Consider the following 23,228-nt stretch of genomic DNA (forward strand, 5'->3'; position numbering starts at 1 on the left):
CTTTGTTTCATCACACACAATTTACAAGACCTCTTGCAATAGTTTAGTTACAAACATGAGAACAAATATAAGAGGTTTTAGAGCAGGAAAAAGCACCCAATAAAACATTTATCGCAAATGAAGACTGCTTGACTGTCAATGTGAGTCATGGGAAACATAAATAGGACAACATTGTTTTGCAAACTGACACTTCTAATGTGGTGACCCACTGACCTCAAAGCCACAGCTTCAAACAACAATGAATGAGTCAATAACTTAATTCACACACTTTCCAACTTACACTTAGAATTTTTAGTGCATCCGTGAATTAAACATTTAAAATGTGCAAGTATGGAAATGCGTGAATTAAGAACAGACAACTCTGGCATCCACAAGCCAGTTGTCCCCGCAAGTGAATTATGTTCCCAAAGCCATGGCCATCCACAGTGAAGATCACAATGTGTCTGCCAATTTTTATGTGAAAGTGAATCTGTGTGACTCTCTCGCTCAGAATAGCATTTGTTGCCGTCCAGTTAGAGAGTGAGCAGGCAAGTTTGATCCTCGCACAGATGAGACGAGTTTACACTTTACTGTGTTTATGTTCTTAACGTTAGCTGGTTGAATCCACATGGAAGCAAGCATGAGCGGCCAGCCTGCAGTATGGGAAGAACAGTGGAGGAGAGATAAGGAAAGGAGGGAGCAAGTCCTCGGAGAAGGAAAGGAGGGCATCGAGCAGGATGAGCGTGAGCTGAGGAGAATTGTGGCTTTCAATGACTCTCGACTGGGGCTGACGAGCAGGAGGGTAGAACTGGTTGAGTCAGATAAGGGCGATAATCTCCAGGTTTACTGCAGTCAAAACTTTCCTTATGAGGTGTTTGAGGTCTTGAGGGAGTTCCGTGAAAGTTGTCTTCTCACAGACCTGATAATGACCACAGAGGACGGGAGCAGCTTTCAGGTGCACTCCCCTATCCTTGCAGCTGTCAGTGCCGTCGTAAAGAAACGCCTCAGGGATCAAACCTGCGACCAGTACCAAGTAGGACCCAACCAGTGGTCCTTCTCTCTGGCTCCAGAGGTGAATCAGGCTGGGCTACAAGCCGTTGTGGACTTTGCCTACACTGGAAAACTTTTAGCAGTTTACACCGTAGCCCAAATTATGGCAGCAGCTCGTGCACTGGGAGTTCCCAGAATGTTACAACTCTGTGACAAAACATTAGGAGCGGATGACGGTTGTAAAAATGACTCCGCTAGTGAAGAGATGAAGTGTACCCTCCAGTCCGTAGAGCAGCTGTGGGCAGATGGAGTGGGCTGTGATGTAATTTTGGATGTGAACGGAGCTTTGTTCCATGGTTGGTAAAACAATTTTGTTTTGATGTTCCCATTAGGTTGATTTGGTTTGTACCCAACCTTTTTGTCAGCCCACAGGGTCATCTTAGCGACAAGCAGTGGCTACTTCCAAGGCATGTTCACCAGCGGAATGAGGGAATCCCGTCAAACCCGTGTTGTCCTTCCCTTAAAGGTAGCTCCAGAGCTGGGTGCTCTGATTAGTTCTTGCTATCGTGGGACGCTTCCTCTTAGCTGGGACTGCATCTTTGAGACAGCCTGCACGGCACTCCGGTTTCAGTTCAAGTCAGCCATATCACTCTCCCTGCTCTTCATGAGACAGGAGATGGGAGCAGATACATGCCTGGATGTTGCCTCCTTTGCGGAAGCTTATGGAATGTCAGAGCTAATTGAAGAAGCCAATGACTACGTGCTGCGGAACTTCTTGGAGGTTTCTGCCAATGCAAAGTTTTTGGACCTGCAGGCTGAGAAGCTTCTAGACTTTCTCTGCAGCGACGGTCTGAGCGTGCCGTCTGAGCTGGTTGTGTTCCGAGCTGTAGTCTCCTGGGTGGAGGCGGATCCTGAGGAGAGACTGGGCCGTGCCGGAGAATTGATGAAAGGGGTTCGTTTTTCCCTAATGAACTTTCGAGAGTTCAAGGAGGTGAGTAAGTGCTATCTAGGCAGTGCTTGATGTTTGGGTGGTGGTACGTGTCTCAGTCCTTCCATTTTGTTATCTTTGGAGAGGTCAGGGCCATTAACCTGCGCATGGAAGCAAAAGAGATGCAGCTGTATAGTGCTGCCCTCAAAGAGTTTGGATCCACCCTGTCGTCGCAGGATCAATGCCGAGTGAGGCGCCCCAAAGCCTCCTTGGTTCTTGTTGGTGGGGACCAGCTCAACCCAGACGTGGGTCCTCGCATACCAAGTCGAGAAGTGTGGTTTGCCAATTCCTTGCGCTCTGGAACAGGCCTGGTGAAGGACATCGAGTGGAGGAGGCTGGGCGAGGTTCCAAGCAAGCCAATGTTCAGACATGAGGTAGCAACCATCGGGGGGTGGCTGTTTGTGGTTGGAGGATGTCACTTTTACTGTGAGAATGATGTGATGAAATCCACCTACAGGTGACCGTTGAACCACACACTCTTCCACCTTTTCCTTGAAGGTGGTCTTACCACATCTGTCATGTTTTTTTTACACCAGCTACGACCCTCTGCACGACGTTTGGAAGAGGTGCGCTGACATGCAGGAATTTCGAAGCAACTTCTCACTGGTGGTGTTTCAAGGTCGGCTTTATGCCATCGGTGGCGATAAGGAGATCCACACCAACTTGGACAGTGTGGAGATGTATGACCAAAAGGCAGACTCCTGGAGGTGAGGAAGGCCTAATGCATAATGGCAATAAGTATCGTTGCTTAGCTTGATTTTACCCCTGTCGATCTCTTCTCAGTTTTGTCCATCCTCTAGACCAACCACAAAGTGGCCAAGCTGCTACCATCCTCAATGGAAATATCTTCATCTCTGGAGGTTTTGACCACCAGTACGTGTGTCTTACTTCTCTGTTGCTGTACCACCCAGAGGCAGGAAGCACTCACCTGGCAGATATGACCCAAAACCGAGCCCAGCACTGCATGGAGGCGCTGCGAGGTTGCCTCTACGTGGCCGGTGGCTTGTGCAATCTCAGGAGGTTTTATACCGACCAGCTTGCCTGTGAGTTGTATGATCCCATGACCGATTCTTGGACATCTTTTGCTTCACTGCCCATGCCTCATGTGGGAGCAGCTTCAGCCGTTTTGGAGGAGAACCTCTACATACTCGGAGGGTACTGCCAGGAGGACCACAGTGAGTCCGGACTCGTCCACCGGTATAACCGCAGCACCCAGCGCTGGGAGATCATGGGAAAACTGCCAGCAGCTGTTACTGACATTAGGGCTTGTGTGCTACGACTGCCCCAGCACTTAAGATGCTAGTCATGTTTTGTGCTGATGATCAAGTGTCTCAAAGTTTAAAATATTTTAACAATAAAAGTTATTCAGATCTTGTGTACAATGGACAGACACTGTAGAATGAACTGGACCAACTCAGGTTGGAGATGCCAGAATATTATACATGTTCCTTGCTGTACATTAACACATTTATTGTTTTATTTCAGTTATAAAGACATTCTAGTGAGAACGACAATAAGACATTGCATGTAGGTAAGAGCCTACTACACAGGTGTCAAACTCGAGGCCTGGGGGCCACATATGGCTCGCAACGCCATGTATTTGTTCATTAAGTCTGACAGAAAAATATACTACATGCAATTGCATATCTTCTAAATTAAATATTATGCCATCATGCAACAATATATATTGTCTTTGCAGTCCATTCAATTGATTATAAGTTGAAAAGGATTTGCAAATCATTGTATTCTGTTTTTATCTACGATTTACACAACGTTCCAACTTCACTGGTTTTGGGTTTTGTACACCAAAAATCATATTTGTTAACTTAAACTACAACAAATTAGGGTAGGTTACTACACAAAGATAAGCTTGTTATGCAGCCAGTAAAATTAGAACATACATTAAACATATAGACACAATCAAGATCCCAGACATTTAATAAAAATACCTTCTACACAAAAAGCAATACAAACAGTTGATAAGATTTGTACCCAAAATTTCCCAAAACATGGATAGAATATATACTTTAAAATCACAAACAATTAAAGTTAGGACAGGCCAGAATAAAATAAAAATAAATACAACCGTATATTACACAACAGCATATACGGGAAAAATGTGACAATAATTTGTTTAGTTTTATTAAGACAAAACTGCATCTGAATCATTTTGTCTTAACTCTTTGGACCAGAGGGAAGATGGTGAACATGTGTTGCTACAGGGCAGTGCTTCTCAAATATTTTCTGTCACGCCCCGAGAAAGAAGAAAATATTGTGCGCCTGCCCCTCTCTCCACCGTCACTATAAATAGTTTGCCTATAAAATTGTTCTAACTATACCTCTGCATAACATTGTAAGCTTCTTAACATTAAAGGAAACAACACATGGGTCTTTCCTTGTCTCCCACCGTGGCTAAGGTGAAGCCAAGTGGTGCATACGCTTCATTATATTCTGGTATGGCAAAAAAAGGGTGTTCCCCCAGGCCCCCCCCCCCCCCCCTCTCCAAGGGGGCCCACCCCACTATTTGATAAAGACTGATATAGAGAAGCATCCATTAAAATGGGGGAAGTTAATAAGCGCTGCATTTGTTTATTTTACAAGGTGGCTGGAGAAGGCTGAAAATCACCAGTTAGTCATCATTCTTGTCCTTTAATGATAAGTGACCAAACTCTAAGACCAGAGAGAACAACAACAGAGATTATATTATGGTAAAAATTATCATGATGGCTTTGACAACATTAATTTGAGACAGTTTTCTCAAACTTTATTAACTTTATTGGCCTTTTTACATGCTGTAGAGCAATTTCTGTTTCCATCAATTGTGGTCCCAAGATATTGATACGTTTGCACATATTAATTGGCCAGGTGTTTATTATACAACACACTAAGAAATGTAATTTACATGTTTTAAGTAATTTAGCATAGAAACTGTCCTACTACTACCTACATGTTTTTGTACAAAACCCAAAACCAGTGAAGTTGGCACGTTGTGTAAATCGTAAATAAAAACAGAATACAATGATTTGCAAATCCTTTTCAACCTATATTCAATTGAATAGACTGCAAAGACAAGATACTTAACGTTCAAACTTTGTTATTTTTTGCAAATATTAGCTCATTTGGAATTTGATGCCTGCAACATTAAATTCTAAGTTAAAAATTATTTGTAAAAAAAAAAAAAAAAGTTTCTCAGTTCCATCCCATCCATCCATTTGCTACCGCTTATTCCCTTCGGGGTCACGGGGGGCGCTGGAGCCTATCTCAGCTACAATCGGGCGGAAGGCGGTGTACACCCTGGACAAGTCGCCACCTCATCGCAGGGCCAACACAGATAGACAGACAACATTCACACTCACATTCACACACTAGGGCCAATTTAGTGTTGCCAATCAACCTATCCCCAGGTGCATGTCTTTGGAGGTGGGAGGAAGCCGGAGTACCCGGAGGGAACCCACGCAGTCACGGGGAGAACATGCAAACTCCACACAGAAAGATCCCGAGGGCGGGATTGAACTCACGACTACTCAGGACCTTCGTTCGAACATTAAATATCTTGTCTTTGCAGTGTATTCCATTGAATATAAGTTGAAAAGGATTTGCAAATAATTGCATTCTGTTTTTATTTAGCACGGTGGAAAAGGGGTTGTGTCTCACAATACGAATGTCCTGGGTTCAATGCTCGGGCTGGGGCCTTTCTGTGTGGAGTTTGCATGTTCTCCCCATGACTGCTTAAGTACCCTTCGGGTACTTCGACTTCCTCCCACCTCCAAAAACATGCACCTAAGGATAGGTTGATTGGCAACACTAAATGGTCCCTAGTGTGTGAATGAGAGAGTGAATGTTGTCTATCTGTGTTGGCCCTGTGATGAGGTGGCGACTTGTCCAGGGTGTACCCCGCCTACCGCCCGAATGCAGCTGAGATAGGCTCCAGCACCCCCCGCGACCCCGAACGGGACAAGCGGTAGAAAATGGATGGATGGATGTATAAAAAGCAAATTAAAGTACACAATATCACGGTGACAGAGGGGTTAGTGTGTCTGCCTCACAATACAAAGGTCCTGGGTTCAATCCTGCGCTTGAGATCTTTCTGTGTGGAGTTTGCATGTTCTCCCCGTGACTGCGTGGGTTCCCTCCGGGTTCTCTGGCTTCCTCCCACCACCAAAATCATGCACCTGGGGATAGGTTGATTGGCAACACTAAATGGTCCCTAGTGTGTGAATGAGAGAGTGAATGTTGTCTATCTGTGTTGGCCCTGTGATGAGGTGGCGACTTGTCCAGGGTGTACCCCGCCTACCGCCCGAATGCAGCTGAGATAGGCTCCAGCACCCCCCGCGACCCCGAACGGGACAAGCGGTAGAAAATGGATGGATGGATGTATAAAAAGCAAATTAAAGTACACAATATCACGGTGACAGAGGGGTTAGTGTGTCTGCCTCACAATACAAAGGTCCTGGGTTCAATCCTGCGCTTGAGATCTTTCTGTGTGGAGTTTGCATGTTCTCCCCGTGACTGCGTGGGTTCCCTCCGGGTTCTCCGGCTTCCTCCCACCACCAAAAACATGCACCTGGGGATAGGTTGATTGGCAACACTAAATGGTCCCTAGTGTGTGAATGAGAGAGTGAATGTTGTCTATCTGTGTTGGCCCTGTGATGAGGTGGCGACTTGTCCAGGGTGTACCCCGCCTACCGCCCGAATGCAGCTGAGATAGGCTCCAGCACCCCCCGCGACCCCGAACGGGACAAGCGGTAGAAAATGGATGGATGGATGTATAAAAAGCAAATTAAAGTACACAATATCACGGTGACAGAGGGGTTAGTGTGTCTGCCTCACAATACAAAGGTCCTGGGTTCAATCCTGCGCTTGAGATCTTTCTGTGTGGAGTTTGCATGTTCTCCCCGTGACTGCGTGGGTTCCCTCCGGGTTCTCCGGCTTCCTCCCACCACCAAAAACATGCACCTGGGGATAGGTTGATTGGCAACACTAAATGGTCCCTAGTGTGTGAATGTGAGTGTGAATGTTGTCTGTCTATCTGTGTTGGCCCTGCGATGAGGTGGCAACTTGTCCAGGGTTTACCACGCCTATCGCCCGAATGCAGCTGAGATAGGCTCCAGCACCCCCCGCGACCCCGAAAGAGACAAGCGGTAGAAAATGGATGGATGGACAACGTACCAGCTTCACTGGTTTTGGGTTTTGTATTTGGTTGGTTGACAAACAAGCAAACATACCACAAAATATACAGAGGTACCAGAACTAAACAATGTTATGATAAGAGATGTATCTCAGCTTAAAATTGCAAGCAACATTTAAGTTACAAGAATCCCCGCCAATAATTGGCGTAGCAAAAGTCACAGTAAGCCTTGTAAGGTCCGCCCAAAACATCTGGTCTCACTCGCTAGCTTATAGCTAGAGATCCACCTAACTTTGTTTTCCAATGCTGGAAAGGAAGAAAGCGAATGAAAGAAAGCAATCATCAAAAGCAATACAAATGTCTGCACTATACTAAAGCAGAATGGGTTGATAACGCTAGCAAAGGTTGTAAAAAATATTATGTAAACAGCAGACCATGGAGAAGCTGGAAGGCGATATCGTAGAAGTCCACTCTGCAAGGTACATTTTGTACATTACAATGACATTACTTCATAATAAAACTACTGTACTTTTTTGTAATACATTTGATTGTATAGTTTTTCATACAATATTTATATTCTAAAAGATTGACTTTCTTCTTTAAAATGCATACTACATGTTAAAATTGTGCTGTTTTGGGCACGCCAAGCACTGATTAAATTGATTTAAAATCATTATCAGTGTTGGATCTTGATTTGAGATACACGTGTTTTGAGTTAAGAGCTCTGTCACACAGCCAATTACAACCAATTAAGCTTGTAAGTGTCAGGCTTGTCCCTGACAGTTTGGCCATGTTTAAGTTTTTCCTCTGCGTTTGTCTTTGTTTCCTGTCAGCGCTCTTATTTTGGTTATTTCCTGATTATCTCCCTGAGTGCTTTGTCCCCTCAGCTGTGGCTGATTGGCACCTGGCCACACCTGGTGTCAATCAGCCAGCTGCTATTTGAACCTGCCTTCCCCTCCAGTCAGGGCTGGATTATTGTCGCTAGTTCTTGTTGATGTCATTCCTACCTGTCGTGTTGATATCGTTACAGCTACTACCTGTCGCGCTACTACTTGTCCTTGTACCTGTCGTCGAAGCGGTAAGCTGTTCCTATTAGCGATTTGTAGTTTGCTTTCTCCTAGCTCTTTTGTTTTGTGTTTTCTTGTTAGCCATTAGCTGTTTACAGTTTTTCTGTTTGCTAGTTCCTGTTTTCAGTTTTGGCTATTCCTAGTTCCTGGTTTGTGTTTTTACCTTTATTTTATGAACATTAAATCATGTTTTCCTGCTCAATGCCTGCCACCATCTCTGCATCTTGGGGTTCGTCACCGACAACACATTGTGACAGTAAGTTGAGGTATTACTGTACAACAAAAAAACATCTTCGTAAATTTAGACTCTTCTGAATACAGCCCATTAAGAAATGTTACCGTTTAACCACTTTGAGGGTAACTTATCGTATAAAATGCCCTACATGCGCACATGTGGTGGCAAATGTAGCAAAGACACTCGCAGGTCGTTGTTGGGTCCTGGCATCTTGCCCATGTTCTCCCATTTTTGCAGGGCGGGGTCATAGCGGTGGACCATTTTGGTGTCGCTGTAGTCCTCCTGGCTGTATCCGCCGAGTAGGTACACCTTGCCCTCCAATATGGCGCTACCTGCCCCCACATGAGGCACCAGCAGGGATGAGAAGGCTGTCCACGTGTCACTGGAGGGATCGTACACCTCACAAGTCAGTTGGTCTATCGCTGTGTCGTTACTGTCCACTGTGATCCCCCCGGCCACGTAGAGACGGTTGTCCAGATTCTCCATGCAGTGGTAGGCCCGTGGTTGAGACATGTTTGCTAAGTAGGTGCTTCCTATCTCAGGATGGTACACAAACAGAGAGGCCAGACAGAGACAGTCGCTGTTCAGTCCTCCAGAAATAAAAATCTGTCCTTGCAACACTTTGGCCACATGTCCACCCAGGGTTTGATCCAGCGGACAAGCCAAGCTAAAAGAGAAAATGGGAGAATTTTCAAAAGTCCATGACCATATATTGGGGTTTTACTTCAAGCTAATACCATGTTTCTTAGCACTTTCTTGTTTCTTCTAATAGTGGTCACTTCATTACCCATCTATTAGCATACATGACCTACTGATCATTAGCTACAGCTTTTAGCAACCTGCTATATTCTTATATATACCTTCCTACCTCCAAGAGTTTGCAGCTGGTGAAAAGCATTCCACGCTCTCTATGTATTCAGGGTCACAGCACCCCCCGATGGCATAAATGCTCCCACTCATTACCACCACAGAGAAGGAGTTCCTCTTCTGGGTCATGTCTGCCATTCTCTGCCAACTGTTTTGAAGCGGGTCGTATCTGCGGTGGAAGGAGATGCGTTTATTATTTAAGGTTGGAATACAAACACCTGGATGCCTCACCTGTACACGCAATCCAAGGTGTCTCCGGTGCCATAGTATCTCTTGCCGCCCAATACGTACAGTTGTCCTTTGAGCACCGCCGCCTCATGACGAAACCTGGAAGGCTCGGGCATATCTCTCAGCCGCCTCCACTCCATTTCCTTTTTTATTCCTGTGTGGTTCATCAGGGAATTCCCAAACCAGACTTCACTGCTGATATGTCGACGGCCCAGGTCCTCAGAGATTTGGTCACCTCCGGTCAGGACTAGATTCTGTTCTGGCAGGTAGACGCGGCACTGGCTCTGTGGTGCCATATTATTAGAGCAAAAATCCTTCCAAACGGTTTCATACAGGTCTGTCAGGTTGTGTTTGGACCACATGTTCACAGATTGAACTTCTTTGAATTCCTCAAAGGTCATGAGAGGGAAGTAGACGGTCTCCATGAGCTCCTTGGCATGTCGAAGCCTGGTTTTGGGTCTAGCTTGGATCCAGGCTGCCACTGCCTTAAACACAACTAGCTCAGACGGAACACAGAGCGAGCGACTGTTAAGGTACCTCAAGAGCTGTTTGGCAGGCAGGTCCTTGAACTTGGAGGTGCTCGCCACCTTTTGGAATTGCCGCAACACAAAGTTGTCAGACACTTTGAGAAGTTGCTCCACCTGGTAGGCTTCGGCAAAAGATACCACATCAAGGCACGAGTGTGGGTTGAGTTCCTGCTGTAGGAAGTTCAGGCTTAGGGAGAGCGCCGGCTGGTACTGGAGCTGAAGGGAGATGCTGCTGATATTGAACACACGACTCCAGCTTAAGGGAATGGTGCCACTGTAGGAGGAACCGATGAGAACTTCCAAATCTGAAGCTGCCAGAAAGGGAAGGCTGATGCGGGACTGAGTGGACTCTCTCATGCCTGAACTAAACATTCCACGAAAGAAGTCACTACTAGCAGCCAGGATGACTCTGTTGACTAGAAGCAGGACAATTAGACTTCCTGGAGGGAACTATGAGTGTTAGAAGATTGGCTGAGTGTGCTACTCACCCGGAAATGATGATCCAACTGCTTCTAGGATGACGTCACAGGCCACTTGGTCTAACCACAGGTCTGTAATGGACTGCAAACTGATGGCCAGTTGTTCTGCAGCTGAGATACCTCCTTCATTAGTGCTTGATTTCTCCTGCATCTTCCTCAGACAATCCAGCATTCTGTAAGCACCCAGGGTCTGAGCTGCCGCCTTCAGTTGCTCCACCTCATCCAGACAGGATATGAGTCCAGTGTAGGCAAACTCCACAATCGCATCTAACCCACGGTGGTCCACATCTATATCCATGGAGATGGACGGCCTATGCTGTCCTTCCTGGTACACGTTGTTCAGACTGTCCTTGACTAGGGAACTGACGGCTGCCATGACAATGGAGTGTGTGTGCATCTTCCTGCCATCTTTGGTGTTCAGAGTGAGATCGGTGAGCAGAAACGAGTCTCGGAACGTCGTTAGAGTGTGGAACATCTCCACATGGTGGTCGTCATTGCAGTAGACCTTTGTGCTCTCTTCATTCTGGGAGCACATTGCCTCCTCCTCATCATCTTCACTGGGCTCCTCCTCCTCTTCATGGCCCCAGAACCCCACAGCAGCTCTGCCCTCATCTTCCCAAACATCTCTTCCCTCTTTCATTGCAGTATTTTGTCCCTTTCTCCACTTTCTTTCATCATCATGACAACCTTCAATCTGGAGATACTTCTTTTCATCTTTAGAAGGTCTAGTACCTTCATAGGAATCTAATGTCACTAAGCTTTCCTGCTCCATCTCTTGAAGGCTGGAAAGGGTTAACAGCTTCTTATCGTTGAAAGGTCCAGAATCTTCCTGGGAATCTTCTGCTGCTGAGATTCCCAGTTCATCTTGGCTGGAAAAAGTTACCGGCTGCAAAATTCCAATTCCCTCACTCTCAGTTTCTCCACCAGCCTCTTCTTCCTGCTCACTCACCTCATTGTCTGCCTTTTCATCGTCTTCCCCCTCGCTCATCCATGGTCTCACCCTCTGCCTCCCTGTTGTTCTCCACCTCTCCTCCATCTCCCTTCTCCATTGCTCCTTGTCGGGCTGCAGCTGTGGATTTGCCACCTCCATGGAGCTTGCTCAGAGACAAAACATCACTCCGTCTTCACTGCGTCTTGTTGCCTCGCTCTCCTGTCACGTGCACCTCATCGTCCTTGCGAGCCAACAGGTTGCTATATCGGGCACACGGCCGTGTATCAGCAGCTAATTAGAATCCCAGGCTGTCTGAGGTGCTAATGTTACACATGGCCTCTCCATGCATTGAAGAACTGCGTTTTTTTAAACCTCAAACAAACATTTGACCCACTTAAAGCCAGCCGTCCAGACTTGGACGCAACTGGATGCCACCCAAGGCTCTCTCTGTCTTCACGAGCACTTTTAATTCCAAGTCATCAGATTGAGGGATCAGTATTAAATGGCCGGAGCAGGGGGCCAAGGTGGGTTCAAATTGCTCCTCTGCATTCAAACTCTGTGGAATCTGGGTCAAGGCTCAAGAAGAGGGCAGGCAAACAAAACCACACATTTACACCTGTTGTTGTTGTTGCTTACAGTACGCTGTTATAGGGAGCAAGCAGGTGTTAAAGAGCCGACACAAGGACCTCATCAGAAGCTGACAAGTTCACTTTGTGATCACATGGACCTTTGGGTCTCTCATCCTAACAATGCTGCTTGTGCAGAGTGGCTCCTGTTGATAAGTAAGACTTAAAGGTCCCTCAATAGTGTTTTGGAATTGTGTTGTTCAAAATCCAGCCTTCATGCTGGAATTTAGACTGTTTTTTAAACGCCTGTTCTTTTTAAAAATGGAGCAAACATCCGAAGGAGGTAATTCCGTTGGATGCCGTTGTTTGTTGGCTCTCTGCATGTTGTAAAAAATTAAACAAATGTATTATTAATGAGATATGTTATTTGATATCACAGTAATTTGCTTTAAGTTACCCATAACACAAAGATAATATGTGGAATTTCTGTTACAATAGCTTAGAACCTGGATTGTTTTTTTTTACATATTTAGTGTGCAAATGCATTTTAAGTGGCCCCTGCATTATTCAAGTCTTTGCAATTTTTCCATTGCGGCCATCAGAGGAAAAACACTTCTGGAAATCCCTGCTGTTAGAACACAATGAAAGTCACTTTTGCATAATAGGTGACATTTTTGTTGAAGACTAATGGTACCTTCACTGAGTTACCGCTTAAAACGCGCCTATACCTGCCCACGATCGCTGCTGCTCTGAGACAGACACACACATACACACACATCGGCAATGAGTCAGCTGCTATTACGCAAACCCACGCACAAAGTCAAGGCATTTAAAGAACACGAAAGCACAGAGCTGACAAGTTCACCCCCGATGAAGCTGAGGGTGTCACTATAATCTTTTCAAGGTCAACTTCTGAAGACCGTGTTGACTACTGCAAGGTTGTTAACACCCTCACAGTCCTGCAGGTCACATGTCTATGAACTTTACAAGAGTCTTGGGGTGACAAATTGTTTTAGTGCTGATCCGTCTTGGGGGCTCTTATGTTCTCATTGGCCTAAAATAAACACTCACTGGCCACTCCATTAGGCACATCAAAATGAACAAATTCTGCCCTTAAAAAGATGATAATGCTTAGTTTGCAGATATTGATACAACAATGTGTTTATTATTGTGCTTGTATGAATAAAAAAAATACAATTATAGTCGAAAATGTTGATTTTATTGAAGCCCTGTGGACCCTTAAAACACTCAACAAAACAATTGATCACACAGTGTTTAGCCTTAATCGACTGACTGATTGTCCAGCTGACTTGATTAAAATAGGAAGGTACTGCACATAAAATACTAAGATAGTCACATAAGAACGGGATCTCTATTGCTATTGCTTTTTAAAACCGGGTCAGTTAGGTCACTGTCCTTGAAGAGGGTAGAGTGGGTGCAGAAAAGGACGTGGGAGGGACGTTCTTCAGTGGCCAATCTCGCACAGTCGGAAGAGTGGAGTTGCATAGTCGTCATTGTTGTGTCACGCCGACTTTCTGTGCGAGTCTATTTAGGAGGAGGAAGCCATGACAGAGCGATGACGTGATTTTGACCTGAATGACTTCGAGAAGGGTCCATGTTGGGCTTGACTTTTGAATGGCTTCAAGATTGAAATGCGACAATTAACAGAACTAGGACAGGAAGGACAAATGTGTTTGTGCTTGATGTGGACTCTTGACTCCGCCCTTCAGGTTCTGACCCATGTCAGCACGACGGATGCGATGGCGGCGGCTAGGACCAGCAAGACAAGGAGTACGAGCGGAGAAGAGAGGGGGGGCACCCAGACAGGCACCAGAGCTTCTTGGCCCGTATTAGCCGGTTCTGCTTGCTTGTCCTGCTTGATGACAAGCGGCCTCACCTGCGAGATGCTCTCCTGCACGTACGCCAGGAAGAAACATCGTCAGCAACATATAGCATCTCAGAATGTGAGTACGTCCCTCACATTTCAGCAACTATTTTACTTTGTCTGTTCAATGGACGATACTACAAACCTCGTTTCCATATGAGTTGGGAAATTGTGTTAGATGTAAATATAAACGGAATACAATGATTTACAAATCCTTTTCAACCCATATTCAATTGAATGCAATACAAAGACAACATATTTGATGTTCAAACTCATACACTTTATTTTTTTTTGCAAATAATAATTAACTTCGAATTTCATGGCTGCAACATGTGCCAAAGTAGTTGGGAAAGGGCATGTCCACCACTGTGTTACATGGCCTTTCCTTTTAACAACACTCAGTAAACGTTTGGGAACTGAGGAGACACATTTTTTAAGCTTCTCAGGTGGAATTCTTTCCCATTCTTGCTTGATGTACAGCTTAAGTTGTTCAACAGTCCGGGGGTCTCCGTTGTGGTATTTTAGGCTTCATAATGCGCCACACATTTTCAATGGGAGACAGGTCTGGACTACAGGCAGGCCAGTCTAGTACCCTCACTGTTTTACTATGAAGCCACATTGATGTAACACATGGCTTGGCATTGTCTTGCTGAAATAAGCAGGGGCGTCCATGGAAACGTTGCTTGGATGGCAACATATGTTGCTCCAAAACCTGTATGTACCTTTCAGCATTAATGGCGCCTTCACAGATGTGTAAGTTACCCATGTCTTGGGCACTAATACACCCCCATACCATCACAGATGCTGGCTTTTCAACTTTGCGCCTAATTACAGTCCGGATGGTTCTTTTCCTCTTTGGTCCGGAGGACCCGACGTCCGCAGTTTCCAAAAACAATTTGAAATGTGGACTCGTCAGACCACAGAACACTTTTCCACTTTGTATCAGTCCATCTTAGATGAGCTCAGGCCCAGCGAAGCCAACAGCGTTTCTGGGTGTTGTTGATAAATGGTTTTTGCCTTGCATAGGAGAGTTTTAACTTGCACTTACAGATGTAGCGACCAACTGTAGTTACTGACAGTGGGTTTCTGAAGTGTTCCTGAGCCCATGTGGTGATATCCTTTACACACTGATGTTGCTTGTTGTTGCAGTACAGCCTGAGGGATCGAATGTCACGGGCTTCGCTGCTTACGTGGTGAAATCCCTAAATTCCTTGCAATAGCTGGTTGAGAAAGGTTTTTCTTAAACCGTTCAACAATTTGCTCACGCATTTGTTGACAAAGTGGTGACCCTCGCCCCATCCTTGTTTGTGAATGACTGCATATTTCATGGAATCTACTTTTATACCCAATCATGGCACCCACCTGTTCCCAATGTGCCTGTTCACCTGTGGGATGTTCCAAATAAGTGTTTGATGAGCATTCCTCAACTTTATCAGTATTTATTTCCACCTTTCCCAACTTCTTTGTCATGTGTTGCTGGCATCAAATTCTAAAGTTAATGATTATTTGAGTTGAGTTGAGTTGAGTTTGAGTTTATTTCGAACATGCAAGCATACAACATGATACATCACAATCTCCAGTTTCTCTTTTCAACATGTTCGAAAAGGAGTAGGAAGAAGCAGAGCTTATTTAATCCTACCCCTTTTCTTTTACATAACAGTTGCTAAAACTTTTGTTCACTTCCTGTTCTCAATTTATTCACAATATACCCCATAAGTAATCACAATAAAATAAGTAAATAAATAATAATTGGTGAAGTAAGTTAGATTTCATATGTTGAGATAAGTAAGATTATTTTGTGAGTGAAAGAATGAAAGAATGGATGAGTTAAATAAATTCAGAATGTTTATCATGGTTCTTCTTCTTTGTACTTTGTAAACACTTTAAGTTTGAAGAGTTTCTTGAAGTGGATCATATTAGTACATTGTTTGATTGCTTTGCTTAATCCATTTCATAATTTAATTCCACATACTGATATACTGAAGGTCTTAAGTGTTGTACGTGCATACAAATGTTTTAAATTACATTTCTCTCTAAGATTATATTTCTCCTCTTTTTTTGAGAAGAATTGTTGTATATTCTTGGGTAGCAGGTTATAGTTTGCTTTGTGTATAATTTTAGCTGTTTGCAAATTCACTATGTCGTAGAATTTCAGTATCTTTGATTCAATAAATAAAGGATTTGTGTGTTCTCTATATCCAACATTATGTATTATTCTAACTGATCTTTTTTGTAACACCGTTAATGAATGAAGTGTACTTTTGTAATTATTTCCCCATATTTCTACACAGTAACTCAGATATGGTAACACTAGTGAGCAGTAGAGAATATGAAGTGATTTTTTGTCTAGAACATGTTTTGCTTTATTCATTATTGACGTGTTTCTTGATACTTTATGTTGTATATTTTTTACGTGAGATTTCCAGTTCAATTTATCATCAATCATTATACCTAGAAATTTGGTTTCATTTACTCTTTCAATTTCTATTCCGTCTATTTGTATTTGTGTTTGACTTTCTCTTCTACTGTTACCAAATAGCATTATTTTAGTTTTACTGAGATTCAACGATAGTCTGTTTTTGTCAAACCATCTTTTTAATTTGTTAATTTCTTCTGTTATTATTTGTAGTATCTTCTGTGTGTTCTCTCCTGAACAAAACGCTGTTGTATCATCCGCAAATAATCCATCCATCCATCCATTTTCTACCGCTTATTCCCTTTGGGGTCGCGGGGGGCGCTGGAGCCTATCTCAGCTACAATCGGGCGGAAGGCGGGGTACACCCTGGACGAGTCGCCACCTCATCGCAGGGCCTCCGCAAATAATACTAACTTTAAATCCTTTGTAACTTTACAAAGACCGCTCGCCTGTATATCGGTTGGGAACATCTCTGCGCTGCTGACCCGTCTCCGCTCGGGATGGTTTCCTGCTGACCCCACTGTGGACTGGACTCTTACTGTTATGCTGGATCCACTATGGACTGTACTCTCACAATATTATGTTAGACCCACTCGACATCCATTGCATTCGGTCTCCCTAGAGGGGGGGTTACCCACATATGCGGTCCTCTCCAAGGTTTCTCATAGTCATTCACATCGACGTCCCACTGGGGTGAGTTTTTCCTTTCCCTTATGTGGGCTCTGTACCGAGGATGTCGTTGTGGCTTGTGCAGCCCTTTGAGACACTTGTGATTTAGGGCTATATAAATAAACATTGATTGATTGATTGATTGATTGATTTATATATAGATTGAATAATCTAATAGGTCCTAGTATTGATCCCTGAGGTACACCACAGGATATATTTAGCGTTGTAGAGGTGTGTTCGCCTAGCTTCACGTATTGTTTTGCAAAACAAAAATGTTTATCAGTTTGAACATCAAATATGTTGTCTTTGTAGCATATTCAACTGAATATGGGTTGAAAATGATTTGCAAGTTATTGTATTCCGTTTATATTTACATCTAACACAATTTCCCAACTCATATGGAAATGGGGTTTGTATTGAATGAAAATGGAAATGCCTGATGGGTGTACTTGATACCCTTTGGAGTAGTCAGTGTACAGCTTGTATTGCAGTACACATTTTCTATCCACTGGCAATCGATTATTGTCTAAATCAGGGATGTCAAACGTACAACCCAGGACCAGGTTTTATCCGGCCCGCGAGATGATTTTGCTAAGTATAAAAATTTGCTGAAATTTTTGAATGAACGAAACTGCTCTTCTAAATGTGTCCACTGGATGTCGCAATAGCAAGTCTTTGTATCCCCTGCCGTAGGAGTGCGCAAGACTTCAGAAGGGGCGGAGCTATGTACCCGGTTAAGATAGAGGACTGGGGACACATAATCTGGGCGCACATAAATATGCTGAAATAACATGTATCCCCTTCTAACTTCATGTGTGATTCATGAAATGAGTCCAAATTTACAAGTTTTGTTGCAGATGATGCTACATACTGTATGTACAGAATAAACCACATGATGTTCGTACATCAGTTGAGGAAAATGAGTAAATTACATTACTAACATCCTGTAATTTGATTTTGATATTACTATTTATTATATTATTTGATAGATTAAAATTTTACCACCAATGAGAGCATTTTAAAACTGCCAAATTCACACCTATTTGACTGATGAATATTATCGCATCATTTATTCAGAAATTATAAATCACGACAAATGAAGATACTCTACTATGAACAGCAACATGTAAGTGTAAAAAAAACAACATTATGATTTGTATGTTTTCAGATTGTGCTTGTTCTATTTTTAAACAAAGAAAACAATTGGAAGTTGTCTTTATTTTTAAGTTATCATGACATGATTTTACCAGTCCGGCCCACTTGGGATTAGATTTTCCTCTATGTGGCCCCTGAGCTAAAATGAGTTTGACACCCCTGGTCTAAATAGATGGCAACACAAGTGAGTTGCAAGACAATTGACTGGCATAGTAGTGGTTGCGTACATGAGTGCTGCTGGCACTGGGGAGCTGCGGTTCATTGAGGGATTGACGAATTACAACATACGCCAAAATGTGAGGGGTTTACTAGTGTATATGAAATGTGCTCCACCTCTAGGATGGTGCGGCTCTGTGACTTATCCGGACTGAGCCGCAGAGTCCAGCGATGCGATCCATGACTCCGCCCGCCGTCGTCTTCGCTCTCGGTGGTGTCCTGCCGCGCCACGCGCTGTCGTTTGCGTCGCCGGGAGCTGATTCGCTGCAGGGAGCCTGGCTCTTGGAGCCTGGAAGGATGTACCGTGTTATTCGGAGAAGGTGAGAGGAAAGCTGAAACAAGTGAGCGGCGCCACCTGCAGTCCGTGTCCTCGATGTCGGCGTCTGCGTCACTCTCCCCCTGAGGGTCAGACAGCACGCAATCCTCCTGCACACAGAAAGTTAACTTTAAATTGAATAGATAAATACTTAAAATACACTCTCCGCCTTTTTTTTCTGAGAGCTATACTACAAAATGTATTTTTTGTAATTTATTTCAAACCAAACAACATGGATAGGCTTGTTTTGCCAGAACAATAATAAAATGTTGATATTAGAGATAAATGCTTTAAAATGTAATATCGGAAATTATCGGTATCGGTTTCAAAAAGTAAAATTTACGACTTTTTAAAACGCCGCTGTACGGAGTGGTGCACGGACATAGGGAGAAGTAAAGAGCAATTGCGTCTCCCAGTCATACTTGCCAACCTCTCGATTTTCCCAGGAGACTCCCGAATTTCAGTGCCCCTCCCGAAAATGTGAAACTCATACGTAGTACACTTGCTGCGCTGTTGCTCACAATAAATGCATCAGCGATATAAATGCTGACTGAGCTGTTTGTTCCATCGCGCTATTTCGCAACATCGGTTCTATGTTGTGAAAAATATCATTGTTGATGAATGACCATGGCTTTAAATCATTATTTAAAAGGTCTGTTTGCAACTTGCTCAAAGTTGCATTTTTAAAATAAAAAAATATAACAAGGAGAGCATAGCTTATTTTACTATCAGTGGTTTAAGGGAACAGATTTGATCAATAATGTCTATATTTGTCACGATTGGAAATTAAACTTTTGTCAAAACTTCCGCACAGACCAAATGAGATGTTGGCTTTGATTGGCTTCCATAAACCATAAACACTGCCTTGATTTTTTTCTGTGTGTGTGTGTACCCTGAAGGCGGATCATAACAACAACAGCTTTAAGATAAAAATAAGATGTTGGATATAATGAGTCTTGGTATACAACAGCCTGTCTCCATTTATTTTCTGCTTCCAATTAAATCTCTGCAGTTTAATAAAGAAACGCCTCAGCTATAAATAGAACTACTGAACTAAGTGTTTGGGTCTTTCGTCCACACACAATCTAATGCAGGGGTGTCAAACATACGACCCGAGGGCCGGATCAGGCCCGCGAACAGGTTTTATCCGGCCCGCGGGATGAGTTTGCTAAGTATAAAAATTTACCTGAAATTTTTGAATGAAAGAAACAGCTGTTCTAAATGTGTCCACCAGATGTCGCAATAGCAATTCTTTGTATCTTTATAGATGATGCTACATATGTACAAAATAAACCACATGATGTTAGTACATCAGTCGAGGAAAATGAGCAAACTGCAAAAACATTCTGTAATTTGATTTTGATAGAATTTTTTTATCTTGATAGATTGAAAATGAACACCAATGAGTTGACTGATGAACAATATCACGTACTTTATTCAGAAAATATAAATAACGACAAATATAGACAGAATACTATTAAGTGTAGAAAAACCACAACATTATGATTTGTCCAATTTCAGAATGTGCTTGTTGTATTTTTAAACAAAGAAAATAATCTGAAGTTGTCTTTATTTTTAACTTATCGTGCCGTGATTACACCAGTCCGGCCCACTTGGGAGTAGACTTTTCTCCATGTGGCCCCCGATCTAAAATGAGTTTGACACCCCCCCTGATCTGTTGACTTTTACAGTGACACAAGACACGTTTCCATGGCAACAAAAACTAAAGTACCTCTGTTCCATATCCCTCTGAGTAGCGTGTCATTACCACAACCGGGTTTCTTTCACAGCTTTCACACGGCACCGCCTCCTGAGAACAGACGTGGCGGGTGAGCTCGGACGAACCCCAGTGGTGGGGCGAGCCCCGGCGAGCGCTTACCGACGAAGGCGTGGGCGTTTCTGAATAAAGCGGGCAGGGAGTGGCCTGGCACGGGCAAGCCACATCTGGACCCCGGCGACTTGGCCCCACCTAAGTGGAAGAAGAACAGCGCTTTATTGAAGGAAGCTGGTGCGCTGATGTGTTGCAGAGAGGTAGAAGATGAACGACCTCACAGTCATTGTCGGACGTCTCTCCTGAGGAAAAGAGGCTGTGGGAGTCCCCCCGCAGCATGACCTCTGACCTGGCTCACATAGACCTGGAGTAGACCGCATCGTTTGCGTTGCATGCTCGCAATGATGGTTTTACACGCTGTTCATCTCAGAGATCTAGATTTAATGTGCTAATATTGAGTGGTTTAACATGTAAATAAACTTGGTGTTACTGATGGAGTCACATCTGGCTCGCAGTGGCGCACTCGCGTTACGTAACGGCCAACTTTTTGCATCAGGACCAGACGGTTAAATGACGCTGCCATTGCTACAAATCACGCACCATTCACACCGTTCATTGACTCACACGCGTACCGGCTAAGCATTGAGGAATCATTCGACGCGGTGATGGTTTATAAAAAAAAAAAAAAGAAAAAAAAAAAGACGTTTGATCATCTTACCTGGACAGCATGACGAAGACGTGAAGACCTCTAAAATGTGAAGGGAGCCTGGTGTGGAGATGCCAGCCAGGTGCTGCTTGGCACGCACTGGTCGACGATGTTTGACATTGTGGCAAATCCTTCGTGACGTCACTTGACACACGGATGATTGACAGTTTACGCATTCGGCGGGATACCGAGAGCGAGCCTTCAAGAACAGAAGCGGAAGTGCGTAGGAATGTGGACTTCCGCTCGATCCTTCCAAAATAAAAAGGCTGGAGAAAAGACACGTTTTTTTTTTTTTAAATACGCATATCCATCCATCCATCCATTTTCCTACCGCTTATTCCCTTTGGGATTGCAGGGGGCGCTGGAGCCTATCTCAGCTACAATCGGGCGAAAGGTGGGGTACACCCTGGACAAGTCGCCACCCCATCCCAGGGCAATACGCAAATAATCATTCATAAATACAGGGGAATAATTTCGCAAGCCAATGTAATTTAAAACATGTGTATGCACGTACAACACTAAGTTAAGACCTTCAGTATATCAGTATCCATCCATCCATCCATCCATTTTTTACCGCTTATTTCCTTTGGGGTCGCGGGGGCGCTGGATCCTATCTCAGCTACAATCGGGCGGAAGGTGGGGTACACCCTGGACAAGTCGCCATCTCATCGCAGGGCCAACACAGATAGACAGACAACATTCACACTCACATCCACACACTAGGGCCAATTTAGTTTTGCCAATAAACCTATCCTCAGTATATCAGTTAGTGGAATTCAATTATGGAATGGATTAAGCAAAGAAATCAAACCTTGTACTAATATGATCCACTTCAAGAAACTCTTCAAACTTAAAGTGTTTACAAAGTACAAAGAAGAAGAACCACGATAAACATTCTGAATTTATTTCATCCATCCATTCATTTTCAAAACAATCTTACTCATCTCATTATATGAAATGTAATTTACTTCACCGAGTATTATTATTATTTATTTTTTTATTGTGATTACTTATGGAGTATATTGTGAATAAATTGAGAACAGGAAGTGAACAAAAGTTTTAGCATCTGTTATGTAAAAGATAAGGGGTAGGATTAAATAAGCTCTGTTTCTTCCTACTCCTTTTCGAACATGTTGAAAAGAGAAACTGGAAATTGTGATGTATCATGTTGTATGCTTGCATGTTCAAAACAAACTCAAACTCAAACTTAAACTCAATCAAGCTATTGGTGATATAATAACTAAAATGACAAATATTTTGGTTATTATATCACCAATATACAAATATTCTCGGATTTGTCACATCATTAATTAGAATCAGAATCAGAAATACTTTAATAATCCCCAAGGGGAAATTTATATTTTCAGCACAATTCCATTCAAGAGCAGACAAACATTACAGGGAGACAGAACAGGATCACTGACGGGTCTGCCAACCTCCGGCGCCCCTTACAAAAAAGATGAAAAACAGGTAAACGATGAAAAAAACAAATATTCAGTCTAAGCCTGGGCCCCTGGAGAGGGGGTTCAGACTGGGGCCAAGGAAAAAACACAACCGTCATAGCCATCGCGCACATAAACATGTGTGTAAGAGGGAAGCATCAAAGAACACAAAGGACATTAAAGACATTAAAAGAGCAGAGCTGATGCAACCAGCCACTTTTACACACAGCCACAAAAGTAAAAAAAACAAAACAAAAAAACATATACACTGTGGTGGCGTCTGCGGTGTTCCACGCCATCGTCTGCTGGGGTGGGAGGAGCATGGCCAGAGACAAGAGCAGACCAAAGTCTAAAATGGCCACCTCTTCAGGAATATGTAACAAACAAGCATATGTTATTATGGTTATGGTAATGATTTATTTGTTCAACATATCTGAAAAGGAGCAGGAAGAAGCAAAATTTATATTTAATACTACCCCTTCTTCATGTTTATTACTGATAGTTTATCCACACCATAACGTTCCCATGTTTAAATTAATTTGTCTTTATGTGTGAAATAAAAAAAAGGTGTTGAACAAACATGAATAAGTAAAATTTTATTGATAGTCAATGAAAGTTATGTATTATTTATAGTGACGTTAACTATATGAAAATTTAATATCATGCT

At 43.4% G+C, this 23,228-nt stretch overlaps 3 protein-coding genes across 3 annotated transcripts; 1 reads left to right on the plus strand and 2 right to left on the minus strand.

The window, feature by feature from the left end:
- Nucleotides 1-813: 813 nt before the first annotated feature.
- LOC133605762 (kelch-like protein 33) lies at nt 814-3,301 on the plus strand. The gene is made up of 5 exons (XM_072913121.1): nt 814-1,325; nt 1,395-1,960; nt 2,044-2,414; nt 2,494-2,664; nt 2,741-3,301. The coding sequence occupies exons 1-5, from the start codon at nt 905-907 to the stop codon at nt 3,258-3,260; spliced, it is 2,049 nt and encodes a 682-aa protein (XP_072769222.1). The 5' UTR covers nt 814-904; the 3' UTR covers nt 3,261-3,301.
- Nucleotides 3,302-7,227: 3,926 nt separating this feature from the next.
- On the minus strand, nt 7,228-11,578 carry LOC133605827 (kelch-like protein 33). Its single transcript, XM_061959138.2, has 4 exons — nt 10,498-11,578; nt 9,486-10,425; nt 9,256-9,423; nt 7,228-9,054 (listed from the first exon to the last, which is right to left on the minus strand). The coding sequence occupies exons 1-4, from the start codon at nt 11,576-11,578 to the stop codon at nt 8,532-8,534; spliced, it is 2,712 nt and encodes a 903-aa protein (XP_061815122.1). The 3' UTR covers nt 7,228-8,531.
- A 1,615-nt stretch (nt 11,579-13,193) lies between these two features.
- LOC133606660 (uncharacterized) lies at nt 13,194-21,471 on the minus strand. Its single transcript, XM_061960838.1, has 7 exons — nt 21,132-21,471; nt 20,690-20,777; nt 20,522-20,611; nt 20,375-20,452; nt 18,682-18,752; nt 18,444-18,615; nt 13,194-13,897 (listed from the first exon to the last, which is right to left on the minus strand). The coding sequence occupies exons 2-7, from the start codon at nt 20,750-20,752 to the stop codon at nt 13,712-13,714; spliced, it is 660 nt and encodes a 219-aa protein (XP_061816822.1). The 5' UTR covers nt 20,753-20,777; nt 21,132-21,471; the 3' UTR covers nt 13,194-13,711.
- Between the last annotated feature and the right edge of the window lie 1,757 nt (nt 21,472-23,228).

Source organism: Nerophis lumbriciformis, linkage group LG05 (genome assembly GCF_033978685.3).
Source record: "Nerophis lumbriciformis linkage group LG05, RoL_Nlum_v2.1, whole genome shotgun sequence".
Lineage (NCBI taxonomy): Eukaryota > Metazoa > Chordata > Actinopteri > Syngnathiformes > Syngnathidae > Nerophis > Nerophis lumbriciformis.

What these genes read in the sequence shown, in the direction of transcription:
- LOC133606660 (XM_061960838.1), bottom strand. Translation starts at nt 20,752, where the DNA reads ATGCTGCGGGGGGACTCCCACAGCCTCTTTTCCTCAGGAGAGACGTCC. An exon ending in CGTCCGACAATGACTGTGAG is followed by an intron (nt 20,612 to 20,689) that starts GTCGTTCATCTT and finishes TCTTCCACTTAG; the next exon opens with GTGGGGCCAAGTCGCCGGGG. An exon ending in CAGAGGGATATGGAACAGAG is followed by an intron (nt 18,753 to 20,374) that starts GTACTTTAGTTT and finishes TTCTGTGTGCAG; the next exon opens with GAGGATTGCGTGCTGTCTGA.
- LOC133605827 (XM_061959138.2), bottom strand. Translation starts at nt 11,578, where the DNA reads ATGGAGGTGGCAAATCCACAGCTGCAGCCCGACAAGGAGCAATGGAGA. An exon ending in AGTTGGATCATCATTTCCGG is followed by an intron (nt 10,426 to 10,497) that starts GTGAGTAGCACA and finishes TCCTGCTTCTAG; the next exon opens with TCAACAGAGTCATCCTGGCT. An exon ending in CCAGCTGCAAACTCTTGGAG is followed by an intron (nt 9,055 to 9,255) that starts GTAGGAAGGTAT and finishes TTTCTCTTTTAG; the next exon opens with CTTGGCTTGTCCGCTGGATC.
- LOC133605762 (XM_072913121.1), top strand. Translation starts at nt 905, where the DNA reads ATGACCACAGAGGACGGGAGCAGCTTTCAGGTGCACTCCCCTATCCTT. An exon ending in GTGATGAAATCCACCTACAG is followed by an intron (nt 2,415 to 2,493) that starts GTGACCGTTGAA and finishes TTTTTACACCAG; the next exon opens with CTACGACCCTCTGCACGACG. An exon ending in CAAAAGGCAGACTCCTGGAG is followed by an intron (nt 2,665 to 2,740) that starts GTGAGGAAGGCC and finishes ATCTCTTCTCAG; the next exon opens with TTTTGTCCATCCTCTAGACC.